Below are 16,469 nucleotides of genomic sequence, written 5' to 3' on the forward strand. Positions count from 1 at the left end.
CAATCCAGGTTCAATCGCAGTTCAATTGAAGCGCAGGTCAGGTTGAAGCGCCAGTCAGGTTGAATACAGCCTCAATCGCAGGTGCGGGGGGGGGGCGCAGGGGTATGGCGGCACTAAATTGAATAAGTGGCTTTAATTGGGTGGCTTGCCAGCGTTTCCTTGTGGCTTGCCAGCATTTCCGACCGGGGTTGAGAATAAAGTTATTTTAACAACGTTTCTTGCAGCCTTAGCGCGTGGCTTGCCGACATTTAAGGTTTATTAGCTAATCAATAAGTGGGACCCGAGGAAACGCTCATATAAAAATTTAAATTAATGGCGGGGGTTTAAAAAAACGTTCGATTTTTAATTATATATTATATATTATATTTTTTTCATTTTATTTATATTAATATTATAATTATTATTTTAATTTTAATTTTATATTTATTTTATTAAATAAAATTTAATAAATATTTAATTTTTTTTTATTTATTTATTTATATTTTAAATTATATAATTTTATTTTATTATTTTTTTTAAAAAAATAAATATTAAATATTAAACGTTATTTTATTAATTTATTTTCGGTTTATTATTATTTATTTAATATATAAATTTTTTATTATTTTTTTATATTTAAATTTAAATTAATTTTTTATATAAATTTAATTATTATTTTAAACGTTTTATTATTTATTTTTAAACATTAATTTTATTTTAATATTAATATAATATATTTATTTTTTTTATTTAAATATTTATTATTTTATATTATATTTTATTAAATATAATTTATTAATATATTAAAATATTATTTTATATTTATTATTATATTTATTATAATTTAATTTTTTAATAATTTTAATTTTATTTTTAATTTTATTTTCGTTAAAAATATATAATTTTTTTATTTAATTTTAAATAATTATTAAAATTAAATAAAGTTTTATATTTTAATTAAAAATAATATTAACCGCGTAATATATAATAGTTTATTTCCGGCGCGTAATATCGTTAAAATAACGTTAACGCGTTCGAATAATATATAAAATATTTTTTAACGTTACATTTATATTTAATTAATTATTTTATATTTAATTTAATTTTAAATTTTTTATAATTAAAATAATTTAAAAACTTTAAATTTAAAAAATTTAAAAACTTAATTTTAAAAGTTATAACTTTAAAATAATTAAAATATTTAAAGTTTAAAAAATTTATCGGATTAAAATAATTTTAAATTTTACGACCGCGATTTAATTATTATTTTATTTTAACTTTATAATATTTTTTTTAAACTTTTATTTTAAATTTTATAAATAAAATTATATATAAAATAAATTAAAAACTTTTAAATTATAATAATTATAAAAAATTTAAACTTAAATTAAACGGAAAATAATTAATTAAAATTAATTAAAAAATAATTATATATAAAAATTATAAAAATATAAATATTTATATAACGGTTTATATAATAATAAAAATACCCGATTTATATTTTTTTCGGACGCATTTTTTTAACGTTATTACGCAACGGAAATAAATAACATTATATTACGCGGTTAATATTACTCTTAATTAATATATAATAATTAATTTAATAAATTATATTTTTAATTATTTTTATATTTTTTTTATATTTTTAAATTAATATTTTATTTTTTAAAATTTTAATTATATTTAATTATTTTTAATTTTATTTTTTTATTTTAAATATATAAATATATAAATATTATATATTTATATTAATAATATATATTTATTTTTTTAATTATTATATTATAATTTATTATAAATATAAATATTTAATTATATTTTTTATTTATTTTTAATAATTTTTTATAAATATATTAAATAATAAATTATTTATTTTATATTTATTTTTTATTATTTATTTAATTACTTATATTTATAATAATTAAAATAAAAATTTAATATATTATATATTAATATTATTTAAATAAAGCGTTTTTTTAAATATTATATATAATTTTATTTTATTTAAAATATTTAATAATTATATAATTATAATAATTATAAAAATTCATACTTTTAAATTATATATTTCATTTATTAAACTTTTAAAATATTCCGATTTTATATATTTAACCCGTAATATAAATACGTTTTAAAAAATTATTTATTTATTTTATTATTTTATATTTTATTATTTTATATTTTATTATTTTATATTTTATTATTTTATATTTTATTATTTTATATTTTTTATTATATTATAATTATTTATATTAATATTATTATTTAAATTTTTTTAATAAAAAACTTTTTTTTAATTATATTATTATATTATTATATTATTATATATATATATTTATTTATTTAAATTAAATTTAATAAATATTTTATATTATATTATTATATTTTTTTAATTAAATTATAATATATAAATAAATTTATAATATTAATTATTATTTATTATATTTTCTTTTATTTTTATATATTTTATATATAATTATTTTAATTTTTTATAATTAAAATAAATAATAAAACTTTTTATTTTAAAAAATGCCTTGGAATATAACGCTTTAACCGCTGTCCCACGGTAAATATATTATTTAAGTTTATTAAATTTATTTTTTCATTTTATTATTATAATTATTTTAAATATTTAATTTAATTTATTTCATTTATTAAAAAATAATTATATTTTATTATTTTTATTTTTAATATATAATATTATATTTATTATATATATATTTATAATTATTATACATTTATTAAATAAATTTAAATTATTTTAATAATTTAATTATATTAAATTTTATATTTAAATAATTTATTTCCCGGTTAATTTTTATTTTAATATTATTATTTATAATAAATTTAAATATTTAATTTTTTTATATAATTATTATAACTTTTATAATTTAAATAAATAATAAAATAATTTATTTTTAATTTATTATTTATTATTTAATATTATATATAATTATTACATTTTTAATTTTTAATTTAATTAAATTTATTTTAATTATTTTTAAATTTAATAATTATTTTATATAAATTTAATTTATTATTTTATATATTATTTAATATAAATTAATTAAAATATTAATTAAATTTAATTTAATAACGTTTATTATATTTTTAGTATATAATATATTAATATATAAAAGTTATTAATTAATTAATAAATTAACCCCGAAAAAACATTTATATAAAACTTTAAAATAATAATAAAATATTAAAAAAAACTTTTTATTTTTAATTAAATATTATATTTTAATTTAATATTATATTTATTTATTTTAAAAAATAACGTGAATTATATATAAAACTTATTAATTTAAAAATGAATTTTTATTTTTTATTTTAAAAGTTTTAAAATATAAAAAATAATTATTTTAATAATATAAATTATAATAATAAATAATAATTATAATTATATTATTATATTTATAAACGTTTTAAAATAATAATTTAAAAAATTATAAAATCTTTATTAAATTAAATTAATATAATTAATTTAAACTTAAATTTTTTTTTAAATTTTAAACCGGGGAAATTCCGTTTTTTTATATATTTAAAATTTAAAATTTTAAAAAAATTAATTTTTTTATTTTAAAAATTCTTTCCTTAATAACTTCCCCACTTTTATCTTTATATTAATGCATTTTATATTAATTAATAATAGAAAACTTAAGCTTTGAATCGGTTATAATTTTATAATTATACTTTTAAAATCCATCGATTTATAAACGTTTTTTTAAACTTTATTTTAAACGATTTATTTCGACGAAATAACCATTTTTAAAAATTTAAAGTTAATTATATAAGCAAGGGTTAAACCTTAACTTTAATAAAAATTAACCTTAACTTTAATTATATAACTTTAACTTTAAAAAAGCGGGTTTTAAATAAAGGTTAAAAATAATTATTAAAGAAAATAATTATCGAAATATTAAAATTAAAATTATACGAATTATATAATTAATACGTTTATATTAAAAAATAATTATTAAAATATTTTAATAATTATAATATAATAATTTATATAATAATTTAATCCGTTATAATTTAATTAAATTATTAAATTAATTATAAATTAACCGTAATTTAATTAAATTATAATTTTAATTATAAATTAATTATAAATTAATTATAATTTAATATAAATTTAATTAAATTATAAATTTAATTTAAATTTAATAATAATTTAATTAAATCGTAAATTAATTAAATTAATAATTAAATTAAATATAATTTTAATTATAATTTAATTAAATCGTAAATTAATTATAAATTAATTAAATAATAAATTTAATTATAATTTAATTAAATTATAAAATTAATTATAAATTAAATAATAAATTAATTATAAATTAATTAAATTATAAGTTTAATTTAAATTTAATCGTAATTTAATTATAATTTAATTAAATCGTAAATTAATTAAAACGTAAATTAAATTAAAACGTTAATTAAATTAAATATATTTTTAAATATAAAAACGTAAAAATATAATAATATTAAATTAATTAAATAACTTTAATTAAATAATTTATTAACGTTTTTTTATAATTTATTAACATTTCCAACCGGAATTAAAAATAAAATTATTTTAATAACGTTTTTTATAACTTTAACGCGTGGTTTAATAACATTTAAAATTTATTAATTAATTAATAAATAAACCTTAAAAAAACGTTTATATAAAAATTTAAATTAATAATAAAAATTTAAAAAAACGTTCGATTTTTAATTATATATTATATATTATAAAAATAATATATTATAAATTTAATATAAATAATTTTAAATATTATTAATTTATAAAAATAATATTATAAATTTAATTTTTAATTTATTTCGTTATTTTAAACTTTTTACATTTCGTTATTTTTATAATATAAAATTTAAAATTTAAAAATATTATTTTTATTTATTTAATATATTTTAATAATATAATTTTTTATAATTATATATAATTATAATTTATATAAAACTTTTATTTATATAAAATTTATTTTTTATGAATTTTATTTTAATTTATTTTTACGTTTATTAAATTAAAATTTTTTTTATAATTTTTTATATTAATATATTTTATATAAATTTATTAATTTATAAAATACTTTTTAACTTTTATTTTAAATGTCCCGTTTTTTTATATATATTTATATTTTATAAATTATTAATTTAAACCCGTTTTAATATATATTTAAAAAGTTTTAAAAACGTTTAATTAATTAATTTTCTTATATAATATTTATTAATTTAAATATATAAATAATAATAATAATAATATATTTTTTAAATTTAAATATATAAAAAAAATATTATTTAAATAAATAAGTTTTTTTAATTAAATTATTTATATTTTAATTTAATATATTTATAAATTTTTTTAATATATAATTTATTAATTTTTTACGTAAACTTTTTAAAAAATAATATAATATTAAAAAAACATTTAAATTTTTATTTTATTATTTTATATTCGAATATATTTTTAAATATTATATATAATATTATTTTAATAATAAAATAAAAAATTTATTATAATATTTCGGTTTTAAATTTTTTATTTTATATAATTTTATTTTATTTATTTTTAAATTAATTAATTTTATTATTTTTAAGTTTTTAATTTAAATATATATATATTTATTTATTAAATATTTAAATAATTATATTCGATTTTATATAATATAATTACGTTTTTAATAAACTTTTTATTATTATATTTATTTAAAAAAAATTATTTATATTATTTAAAACGTTTTAATATTTTTAATTATTAAATTTTAATTTAATTATATAATCCGTTATTTTTATTTATTTAAAATTATTTTATTTTAATAATATTTTTAATAATTTATATATATTATTATTATTATATAAAACATTTTATATTTATATTTATATTTAATATAATTAATTATTTTTATTTAAATATTAATTAATATAAAAATAATTTTAATTTTTATTATAAATTTATTTATTTATTAAAATATAAATATTAAATTTTATATATTATATAATTTTTTATATTACGTTTATTATAATATATTTTTAATTAAATTTTATAATATTAATTTTATTATATTTATTTTTATTTTAATTATTATTTTATTAATATAATTTAAAATTTATAAATTTATATTATTAAATAAAATTATTATTTTTGTTTTTTTTAATTTAATAATTTAATATTATATTATATTTAATTATTAAAATTAAATATATTAAATATATAATATTTATATAAAAACTTAATATAAATTAAATCGGTTATATTAAATTTATTAAATTATATTATTTTATATATTTTAATTTTATTTATAATTATAAAATTTAAATTATTTTAATATTATATTATTTATTAATTTATAATAATTTTAAAATATTTAAAAAAATTTATAATATAAATTTATATTAAATTAAATCATTTTATTTAATAAATATAATAATAAAATTAAAATTTTTAAATATTTATAATTATTTTAATTATTTTTATTACTTTTTAATATTAAACGTTTAAAATTATTTAAAAATAATAATAAATTTTTAATAAATTAAATTAATATTATTAAATTAAATTAAAATTTTTTATAAATTTAAACCGTGGTTATTCCGTTATTTTATTTATTTTTAAAGTTTTAAATTTTTAAAAAAATAATTTTTTATTTTAAAAACGTTTCCTTTAATAACTTCCTTACTTTTACTTTTATTTTAATATATTTTATATTAATTAATAACGAAAAATTTAAACTTTAAAACGGATATAATATTATAATTATACTTATAAAATCCATTAATTTATAAACGTTTTTTTAAATTTTATTTTAAATGTTTTAAATTTTCGAAAAATTTATTTTTAAAAATTTAAAGTTAATTACGTAAGCGGGGGTTAAACCTTAACTTTAAATAACCTTAATAAAAATTAACCCTAACCCTAGCTATGTAACCCCAACCCTGAAAAAGCGGGTCCTAGGGTCCTGGGGGTGGGGCCAGCCCTAGGCCCAGGTGGGGGCCAAAAATGGTTATCGAGGAAAATGGTCATCGAGGTACCAAAACTAAGGTCACACAGACCACTTGATCAATGCGCCTACACCAAAAAATGGTCATCGAGGTGCCTCGATGACCACAATATAGTTGTTTAGGGTAGGGCCAGGTAGGGGCCAAAAATGATCATCGAGGAAAATGGTCATCAAGGTACCAAAACTAAGGTTACACGGACCACCTAGTCAGTACGCCCATACCAAAAAATAGTCATCGAGGTGCCTCAATGACCACAGTATAGTTGTTTGGTGCCTCGATGACCACAGTATAGTTGCTTGGGAGGAAAGTTGGGACTTTGTTACAAGGTGGTTCGGCCTGGTGATGAGATTTGGGTTGTAAAAGGTTCAGACTTGCCTTTTATTTTCCGAGGTGTTCCTGAGGGGAACGAAGTTACTCATACGTACCATTTCATGGGGGATTGTATCCTAGATGGTATAATGGATGGGGAAATACCTCAATCCAAAGGCTATTGGAGCTCCTTGAGTGTAGTATAGGGATTCGATGGCGTGAGAATGCTGCGATATGATGTAACTTAATCACACCGTCCTCTTCATCTTCAGCTTTACAGTTCGTCCTAACGGTCGTCGTCAAAATCAAAGTCATCCCGTCCATCGAACAGGATGCTGATCGGTTGCAGTCAAAGTTGAGGTCGATTCGACCAAAATTTATACCTTCTTCAAAGAAAAGGAAGGGGGGAAGAATAACAACTGAGTCATCACTTGAAGTTCTAAAAATAAGACAAAGAAACTTACCGAGCTGGTTTCTAAGCGTAGCGGGAGGAAAAACATCGGTCTTGTAAGAAGAAGGTACGAGCCTCAATACAGGTTCAGTTAACAGACTACAATTAGACTGTAGATTCGATCGCAGTGGGTTCGCAGTTCAATTAAGAGGTTGCTTCAGCTGTAGATCAACAACAGTTCAAGTAGACTTTAGGTTTAATACAGATTCAACTGCAGTCTAAATCGCAAGTCAATGTAACTAGGAAGCGAAAAGGATCTCGCACCGGACGTGGTAATCGACCAACGTAAATATTCTAACTGATGGACTGCCCGGGCTCAACCCCTATCATCCCCGGTAGACCCACTATTTCATCGTGGGTCCTCCCACTAATACTCAAAGGCGTCGAGCGTTTGACAAGAAGCGAGCCTTCGAGATTATCCTGAGCCAGTACAGTGACTTTTGCCCACAGGAACTCAATCATGCCTTTCATTCCTTGGCCGTAACATGAGTCTCACCTAGAACGACAACGGACAGACGGGAGCGGTCGATGAAATGTTCTTCGTCGGCGGCCATTTTAGCGGCGATGTCGGGCTGCTGCATGACAGCGAAGAAATTTTGAAACGCGGTGGCGTCATCGAAGATAAGCTCAGCGAATGCATCATAATCGAAGTCCTCCTGTCTGCCGATAAGCACCGACGCCGGTGTAGTGGCATTTCGCGTAGTGCCTTCACCCTGACCCTCGGACCGGTGGATGTAGCGCCGAGTATGCGATAATGGGAAGTGCGCGCCGGCAAGTTCGCGTATCAATGGTACGTGCGATCCTTCATAGTGTGCCTTGAACTGTTCTGGTGTGGTGCCGGGCTTGCGGTAGACGAAAACGAGGATCGAGTAAGTCATGTTGATAAATGAATTGAATTGAATACGAAGGATAGAGAAATGATATGTTGTTGGAAAGCTGGGAGACTAGAACAGGAGACGACTTGAAAAGCTTGGACGTAGAGTGATATAGTTACACCAGGCGGGGTGTTGGGGAGTCTGTTTCATCGATAAAGACATATCTCTGTCCCTTTGCCCCTGGCATGCATAGCCTACATGTTGGCTGCATTCCCACCTGATTGGCCAGGCAAGTAGGACTCCGTGATCAAAGTTCTTACGTCCAAGGCTGTCCCTACTTTCGGTTCCTTCCAGGTCTATCCTACATGTGAATCTACCCCCTTAGGCCCACACCTTCAAGAATTTCTCGTCAAACTGGTCCCGTAACGTCGCAAAAGCCCTGTACACGTTCACCAAAGACTCTCCGCCGCCACGAGACCAGCTGGGGACCGATGGGTTGGGCGAAGACTTGACATCGTCGAAGCGACTTGGTCGCCCTCGATTAGGTCCGGGGCTCGTAGCGTTCGCTCGGAAATTTTCTGTGTCGTCCGACTCGCCGTCCGGCTCGGCGTCCGAGGATTCGGCATCCCACGATTCGGCAACGTCCTTTCTTTTGCCTTTGCCCTTGTTCCTCGAGGCCGCCATCTTATTTGTTCGGCCCTTCGCGATGTCATTTTGACCGGTCTCAACTTCCGTTCCATCCGTGTCGGCGTCTACCCCCGCGTTCTCGTCCATCCTATCTCCGACGTCTTGGACATCCATCATGGCAGCATCGTCAACCTCGGTATTTGGATCGAGAAAATTTTCCAGGCTCGTCACGATGGTAGCGAGGATGAGCGAGAAGTCTTTAAGGCGGAACCAGACGTCCCCGCCCTTGATCCCGTTGTCACGCACTAGCGCGCCCATGTCGCCGTGCTTGAAGAAGTCGTAGAGGTAGGCGTTCCACGGAACCCCGTTCGTTTCGTCTGGCGCTATGGGGATGTAGGGGATCGCGGACTCCTCGAGGAAGACGCCTGAACGCGCCGTACTGCATAGCTCGCCGATGGTCTCGAACTCGTCGGTAAATCCGGAGAGCGCCGCAAACGGAGAGCGCACTGTCGTTTCGCCGAGAGGAGACAATGTGCACCTTATGTTACAAGGCTCGCGAGGCTCGATCTTGTGGTTGGTGAATGGAAGCTGGATGTCAGGTTTATCAGATAGGTGCTGAGAAGCGTATGTGCTGACATAGTTTTGGAAGATGCTCAAGGTTTTGCGGTTATGCTCCTTCAAGACCCGGGCGGCCGTCTGTGGAAGTGCGGGAAGCAGAACGAGCGACGGGGACCGATGAACCGCATTCTCCAACCAGGACTTGTCCTGGTATCGGTAGCAGGGGATTCGGCAGAAGAGGTGGGACAGGACGAGTAAGATCTCCAGGATGACGTCGGGTTGCTCGGATGCATAGGATATCGTCGAACACAAGTTGTGGAAGTAGCCTTCCTTCAGCAGTGAATGAAACGCGAAGACGGAATTCTCGGTAAAGTAAAGGTGTCCTATCAGACCCGAGAAGTTGAGCGGTGCTCCGTCTTCGGAGAGGAGCTGCTGTCTTCGCAGGTAGTCGATCGAGAACCGCAAGTGATGCTCTATAGACATCTGCGCCGCTGGGCCGCCAAGGTATAGCCGAGTTTGAGTTAGCAGCGACTTCACGGCGTTGCTGGCGTATTCCGAATTATTCGTGCCGTGGAGGAGTCCGAATAAGCGCAATACGAGAGTTACCGATGTCGGGAACTGCCCTCTTAGATCTGGCAGCCTTGCCGACATGATCTCGAGAGCGCGCTTGGGTGGGATGCCGTGGAATACGACGTTACCGAGGACGTCGAACCCACGCCGCCCGGCACGACCTGATGCCTGTCGATAGTTGAGTGCGGTCAAGAAAACCGAGTCGTCGGAGAACACGACTGTTTTGCAGGGCATGTTGATACCGAGCGCGAGGGTGCCGGTTGCGATCACGACCGTCAAGTAGCCCTTACGGAATAGCATTTCGACGCTGACGCGAGTTAGTGTGGTTGAATGGTAGGTAGGCATTCATGAAAAGGAGGTCCGAGGACAATTCCAACTTACACCTGGCGATACTGTCGGTTCATGCCTGCGTGATGGACGGCTAACCCTCTTCTCAGCGCTCTGATTAGATACGGCTTGATATTGTGGCCTCTCAAAGTGTCAAGTCGCTCGTCCAACTCGGCTTGAGTCATCTTGGTCGTATCTGCAAAACTGAACTGGGATAGAGGCGCGTCCGGGTCGAAGCTAGCCCAGGGGCTCTGTTCTTGGCTGGCCATCTCTCGCATCATGTCGGCTTTGCTCATGCCTTCGTCATCCTTCCCCTGTTGACCGCGAAGCAGCTTTTCGGCCTTACCCTGCGCTTTACTATGTATCCGCCTCCACCTCTCGAATTCGGCGATCGTACCTTTCCACTTGGCGCTGTTCTGTTTATGTTTTGTCTCCGCCGACTCTAATGTTTCGAGGATGGTCTTTAGTAAGGCCTCGCATCCGACGCGATCATAGTTGAAGAAGATGGCGGGCAGCGCGCCGCACGATCGGAGGTCGACGGCTAGTTGGAAGATTGTTTTCCTGTGGTCTTGTCTTTCCGCGATTGCCGAAGGTTCTTGTTGGGATTTAGTAGTACTCAAAGTTCTGTAGCGCTCGCCGCGCAGCTCCTGTTGGACCGCCTCGAAAGGAGACTCGGGGTCGACCAACCAAGCTCTCAGCTCCTTTTTCAAGGAAGCTTCCCACGAGACCACGTCGGACTTCTTGACCGGGGTAGATAGGAACTTCTCGGGGGCCAGAGAACTGTTAAACTTACGGCGATCATTCTCGTATTTCTTCACGCATTTCCATAGGCTAAGGCAATCTCGTGGTTCTAGGCTTGCATCGTTCAAGGTGTCGGGGTTCCTGTCCCAACCTGTCAGTAGTCCGTCGAGGCATTAGAGAACATGATGTTGCCTCACCTCCCAACAAGTGCTCCTATAGGATGTACAAATGCAAACCGATGCGAAACGTCGGCGTCTGATTCCAGGCCGGGGAATGGCAACCTCTCGACGGAATTAAGGCCCTGGAACTCCCAAGGAGGGGGCGCGTCGTAAATATACTTCCGCAGGTCGGAGTAACGGGAGCCGTGGATGATCATGTCGAGTTCGTATCCCTTTATCCTCTGTGTTCCCTCTAGCCACGTCTTGAACTCGAGAGGATTGCCGACGGTAGCGGAAAGAGCAATGATGGGACACGGAGCTAGCAATAAGAGCTGTTCCCAGATGACGCCATCTTCGGACTGGCCGATGCAGTGCACTTCGTCGAATATGATCCTCTTTACCCTACGAGACCATGAATTTGGCGTTTTGGCGTTGGAGGGAGCCAACAGCATGATCTGTAGAACGTGTGGGACAGTTACCAGTACCTGGCATCCCTGGGGGTTGTTAACACGATAATCTCGCGTGTGGATGGCCCAGACGGATCGTCCTTCGCGACCGTGATACGATTTGGTGAAGCGTGCCTGGACCTCGGCCGCGATCTGGTTCACTAGGGCTTTCGTAGGTGCGACGTACACGATGACGTCGTCGTCGTTGGCTAGCAAGACCTTTTTCATAGCATAGAAAGAAATGAAAGTTTTGCCAGCCGAAGTTGGCGCGACGACGAAGAGACTTTTGTCGGCGTCGATAGCGTCGAGGACCTTGCGCTGCCACGCGTCCGGATAGAAAGGAACTCGGCCATCCGGAGTCGAGTCGAAACTCCGCTCCATGTAAGGGCCGCAAAAGTCGAGCTGGAAATTCACCGGCTTAGAGTAGGTCGTACTTTTCAACTCCGACTCGATCATCGTGAACGGCAATTCTCTTTTCGGCAAGGAAGAGAGAGGACCGAGGTTTAACGGGATTCCGCAGTTGTCTGATAGGAGACGTAGAGGGGAGGCAATATCCCGCGTAAGTGGCAAACTTTTGGTTGCGAGAACCTTTGACCACAAAATCGCTTCGAGATCCGGAACTGAAGCACAAGTGTCAGCTAGCTAACACCAATCCAGGCAAACTCTGGGTCGGATTACCTACCGTTTTGCTTTGGGCATTGGCCGGTACGACGTAGCAATACCAAGATGTGACAGATGTATAACGAGATTTCTGCGTTGACATAGGACTTGTGAGCTGACGAAAGACCAGACAAATGCCTCTCCGCTTTATGGAAGCGCTTGATCAAGGAACGTTCGTTCTCAAATTCCTGCAGTCGATCCTTCCAAGATTCTGCAGCCGCGAGGGACTTCGCCTCATCCTTAGCCATCCTCGTAGCTTCGGCTTCCTCCAAGGCCTTTTGCTTTCCACTCACGACGCCGCGCTTAGGGACTTTCTTCCTATTCTTTGCCGATGCTTGTTTCTTCAAAGCCGCCCTCCAATCATCCTTTAGCGCGTCCGTGGATTTGGCGGTCTTTTCTTCGCCAAACTTGCGTACGACTATGATTTCGGGGTCGATTTTCTTCCCCGATGCGCCGGTCAAGCTGGCGGAGTAGGAGAGGGTATCCGCCATGAATTTCTGGTTTCGTTTCCGGGCAAAGAAGCCGGGGGCTCTCGATACATGTTTAGGGTCGATGAGCTTCTTGGCATTGTGCCAGTGAGTCAACTCCTGGAAAATTTGAGAATGTGGTGGGTCGGGGTCTTCTTGGGTTTCTAGTTGGACCTGCTGTAAGTACTGGTCTACCACGGGGTGACTAAAAGGAAGGACAGAGGAGTCCACTCGGCTGTTCAATTTCTCAGGGGACGATTCCGTCGCGTCCGGAAGGCAGCTAGGAAGCAAATCCGGAATTTTCACCATAGTCAGCGCCTCTAGAGAAATAGCCAGTTCGGAAATTTCGGCCCTCAAAGCCCCAGATAGCTTGAGATTCGAGGCAGTATTGTATATTTCGAGATAGAGGCGTCCGTCGACCAAGTCGAATCCATCCCACCTGGTGGCTGCTAGCCCTTCGCTGATGCCCGTGTCAGCAATCTCTATAGCCGCTTCGCAAAACTCTTTGAAAATGGCATGGTTAGTTCCAACAAGGCCATGTCCGCTTTGTGCGAAGGAACGCTGCGAGAGATTACAATGGCGTAGAATGACGAGCTGAATAAGGACACACATAGCCCCTTTCCTTCTTGCATCTGTCGCGGAAGAATCCAGGACACAGGAAAGGGCGTAGATAGTGACGATATCCCTGTAAGTCAAATCCGGGTGTTGGCAGATCGCTTGCTGAACTGACGACCGCTTCTCGAGAATTGCGGTAGATTGATCACCATTTTCCAGGGGGTGGTCTTTCTCGATAGGGGGGAGTCTCCCTGTAGGGGTCGCGACGGAAATATTAACCTAAGAGTCGGTCAGACCAATGTGTCTTAGGACGGCCGAGCAATACCACGATTCTCACTTTTGAGCTCCCGAAGCTAATTTCGTCAATGAAGGCCACGCAATACCCTAATGAAGACATGTGATAGCCAAGACTCAAATGCGCAAGGGTGGTAACATGTGCATCTGAATGGGCGGCTCGACCATCCGAGCACATGAAAAAATATAGGGGATTGTGTGTTAGATATCGACCAAACTCGTCGCAGTTGACTGCATCGAATCTATGACTTAGATGCGACGGAGATTGCCGAGCAAAATGTTGGATAAGCACCGCTCTGGTGAGGATATACTTATAGCTGTGCTCTTCAGGGGTGCCATAGGGAATGCAGAGATATTTCAGGCTGTCGAACCAAACAATCTCAAAGTTACAACCACGATCTCTCAGCTTCTTGAGGAATGACTCGATGGTATGTACCGCATGTAGCATTTGAAAGCCGTGTCCATAATCGACTCTCGCGGCGGAGATGCAATGAGACACGAGCGCCTCCCCATGAATCGCGAAACGCTCCTTTCCGGCGAAGTCGCCTACAATGTCGACAGTGAGTGGTTTCAAAGAGTCACGCCAGGTTCGGAGACGCGCGCGGCTCACTTTACTCCACGAAGCTCCGAGAAATGCCATGTTGGGGTAGAAGTGTGAATATGTGGATGGAATTATGCTGTGCAAGAGAGGTTTCGTCAATGGGAACGCCTAGGCTACCTATATACACTATTTTCCATATGCAGGCGCATTTTTTGAGTCCAGTTGGGTGTATATCAGATTAGGCAGGAAATGACAAGTATCAAAAATGATATATGCAAACGCGGAAAATGCAGACAGCCTTAACAAGTTTTTGTTGGGCTGCAGCCAACCACCACGTTAAGCCTCGTATGCGAGCTGATTCGTCAAAACTATATTAATGGCTGAGGAGAGTCTATCCCGTCGTTTCAGAGTCACGGTGTTGAGTCAAATTCGATCAATCAGTTGTCCTTATCCACGACCATCTTGCCGCGTGAGCTGTGACTTGGCTGTGATTCGTGACATGTCATGATATACCAAGATCCAGGTCCTACAAACCGTTAACCATTAATGCCCGAAATCGTCAGGGTTATGATATCGTTAGACAATTTTAATGGTTCCAGAGCCCGTATTGAAATAATGCACATAAGATCATGTACGCGAATGCAGCGCTTCTTTTCAAGCTCTCATTTTGATTCAAGCCCCTAAGTAGGGATCTAACGTAAGCAGATACCACCTTCACTCTAGGCTTCCGCAATGTGGATTGTAAATTTAGAGACGCGGGGACAGTTAAGAAACAGTCCAGAGTTTCGTCTGTGATATGATTCGTCTTCGCCCTGAGTAAAGGTGTTACCGATGTTATCGAACAATAAGATCGTTAGCGTGCGAACTTCCGTGAAACCCAACTTCTTGCTCACGCATGCAAAAGGCCTTGAAAGTGACATTGCCTCAGTTAGCGGCTACCAATATATCCAATATTGATATCATTTACCAGTACGCCAAGACATGGATGTTGTCCTATTCGTCATCATCTCGTGTCTCGACGTCCATCGCTCTAAGATAACTTCCTTAGCCCGTTTGAACCAGTCCTCTCCTATCACGATATAGTCAGTAAAATCTTAATAATGCCGGTAAAATGTCTCGCTTGTTATGCATTTACTTCTTCCGCGTGAGTACTGCGATGCAATAACCGTCCTGCTTCCCGGGATATAGGTATTATTTATCTGCAACCCCTCAAACGGCGCTATACGTACCTGACCACCGGAGGGGATCGATCGATGTCGGCGGAACGTCTCGTAAACACAGCCAGTAAGATGACTAAAATTGCTCAGTTGCATCGATTTGAAGTAAATTATTAACGTCGAAACTTCTTTTTAAACTACGTTGCCATAATTCAAGTTATTAACCAGGCGGTAGAAAAGGAAAACCATGGTAGAAATAACAAGTTCCTTTTCGATATATTAATCACCGTCGTCACCACTTTCTATCATACTATGTAGGTAGTTACGTATTTATTCATATACCACCCGTAGATGTTGTTAAAAATTCACTTGTGAACCAATTCCAGTCTTTTTCTATACTGCCATTTTCCTTGGTGCCAGCGAGGAGTCAGACGATGGTCTAAGATATTAGCAAACAGAAACACCCAACCGTAGATGGGTGTATAAACATCATCCCTCGGAGGTTCATGCCATACCATTAAAATAGCTTATCTGGGGCACTTGGGCTTGATTTCGTGTAGTAGTGAGCACCCACTTGAACTCTCTGTTCGATAGTCTCCTTAACCCAGGAGACGTAGTTATACGCCTCCGTAGAAAGTGAATGAGTCAACTATATGGATCAACCAAGGGACCGAACTCATGTAGCCTAAGACGATTGTGCCAGCTTTTAAGATCTTCAGGGCTCGGTGGTTACGGCCGGACTAACATAATTACCGAAAGGCAGGTCATACGGAGCCACGCCCACAATATCAAACCTGTGATGCTCG

The 16,469-nt window shown here is 32.5% G+C and overlaps 2 protein-coding genes across 2 annotated transcripts; both read right to left on the bottom strand.

The window, feature by feature from the left end:
- Nucleotides 1-7,917: 7,917 nt before the first annotated feature.
- F4807DRAFT_255359 (EthD domain-containing protein) lies at nucleotides 7,918-8,818 on the bottom strand. Its single transcript, XM_047994428.1, has one exon. The coding sequence runs from the start codon at nucleotides 8,623-8,625 to the stop codon at nucleotides 8,215-8,217; it is 411 nt and encodes a 136-aa protein (XP_047857733.1). The 5' UTR covers nucleotides 8,626-8,818; the 3' UTR covers nucleotides 7,918-8,214.
- F4807DRAFT_470647 (P-loop containing nucleoside triphosphate hydrolase protein) lies at nucleotides 8,785-14,605 on the bottom strand (the record flags this gene model as incomplete). The annotated part of the gene is made up of 5 exons (XM_048002841.1): nucleotides 8,785-10,624; nucleotides 10,699-11,526; nucleotides 11,583-12,609; nucleotides 12,672-13,950; nucleotides 14,009-14,605. 5 exons carry the CDS (start codon nucleotides 14,603-14,605, stop codon nucleotides 8,944-8,946), a joined length of 5,412 nt encoding a protein of 1,803 aa, XP_047857734.1. The 3' UTR covers nucleotides 8,785-8,943.
- Nucleotides 14,606-16,469: the final 1,864 nt, after the last annotated feature.

This window comes from Annulohypoxylon truncatum (genome assembly GCF_022578515.1).
Source record: "Annulohypoxylon truncatum strain CBS 140777 unplaced genomic scaffold F4807scaffold_4, whole genome shotgun sequence".
Classification (NCBI taxonomy): domain Eukaryota; kingdom Fungi; phylum Ascomycota; class Sordariomycetes; order Xylariales; family Hypoxylaceae; genus Annulohypoxylon; species Annulohypoxylon truncatum.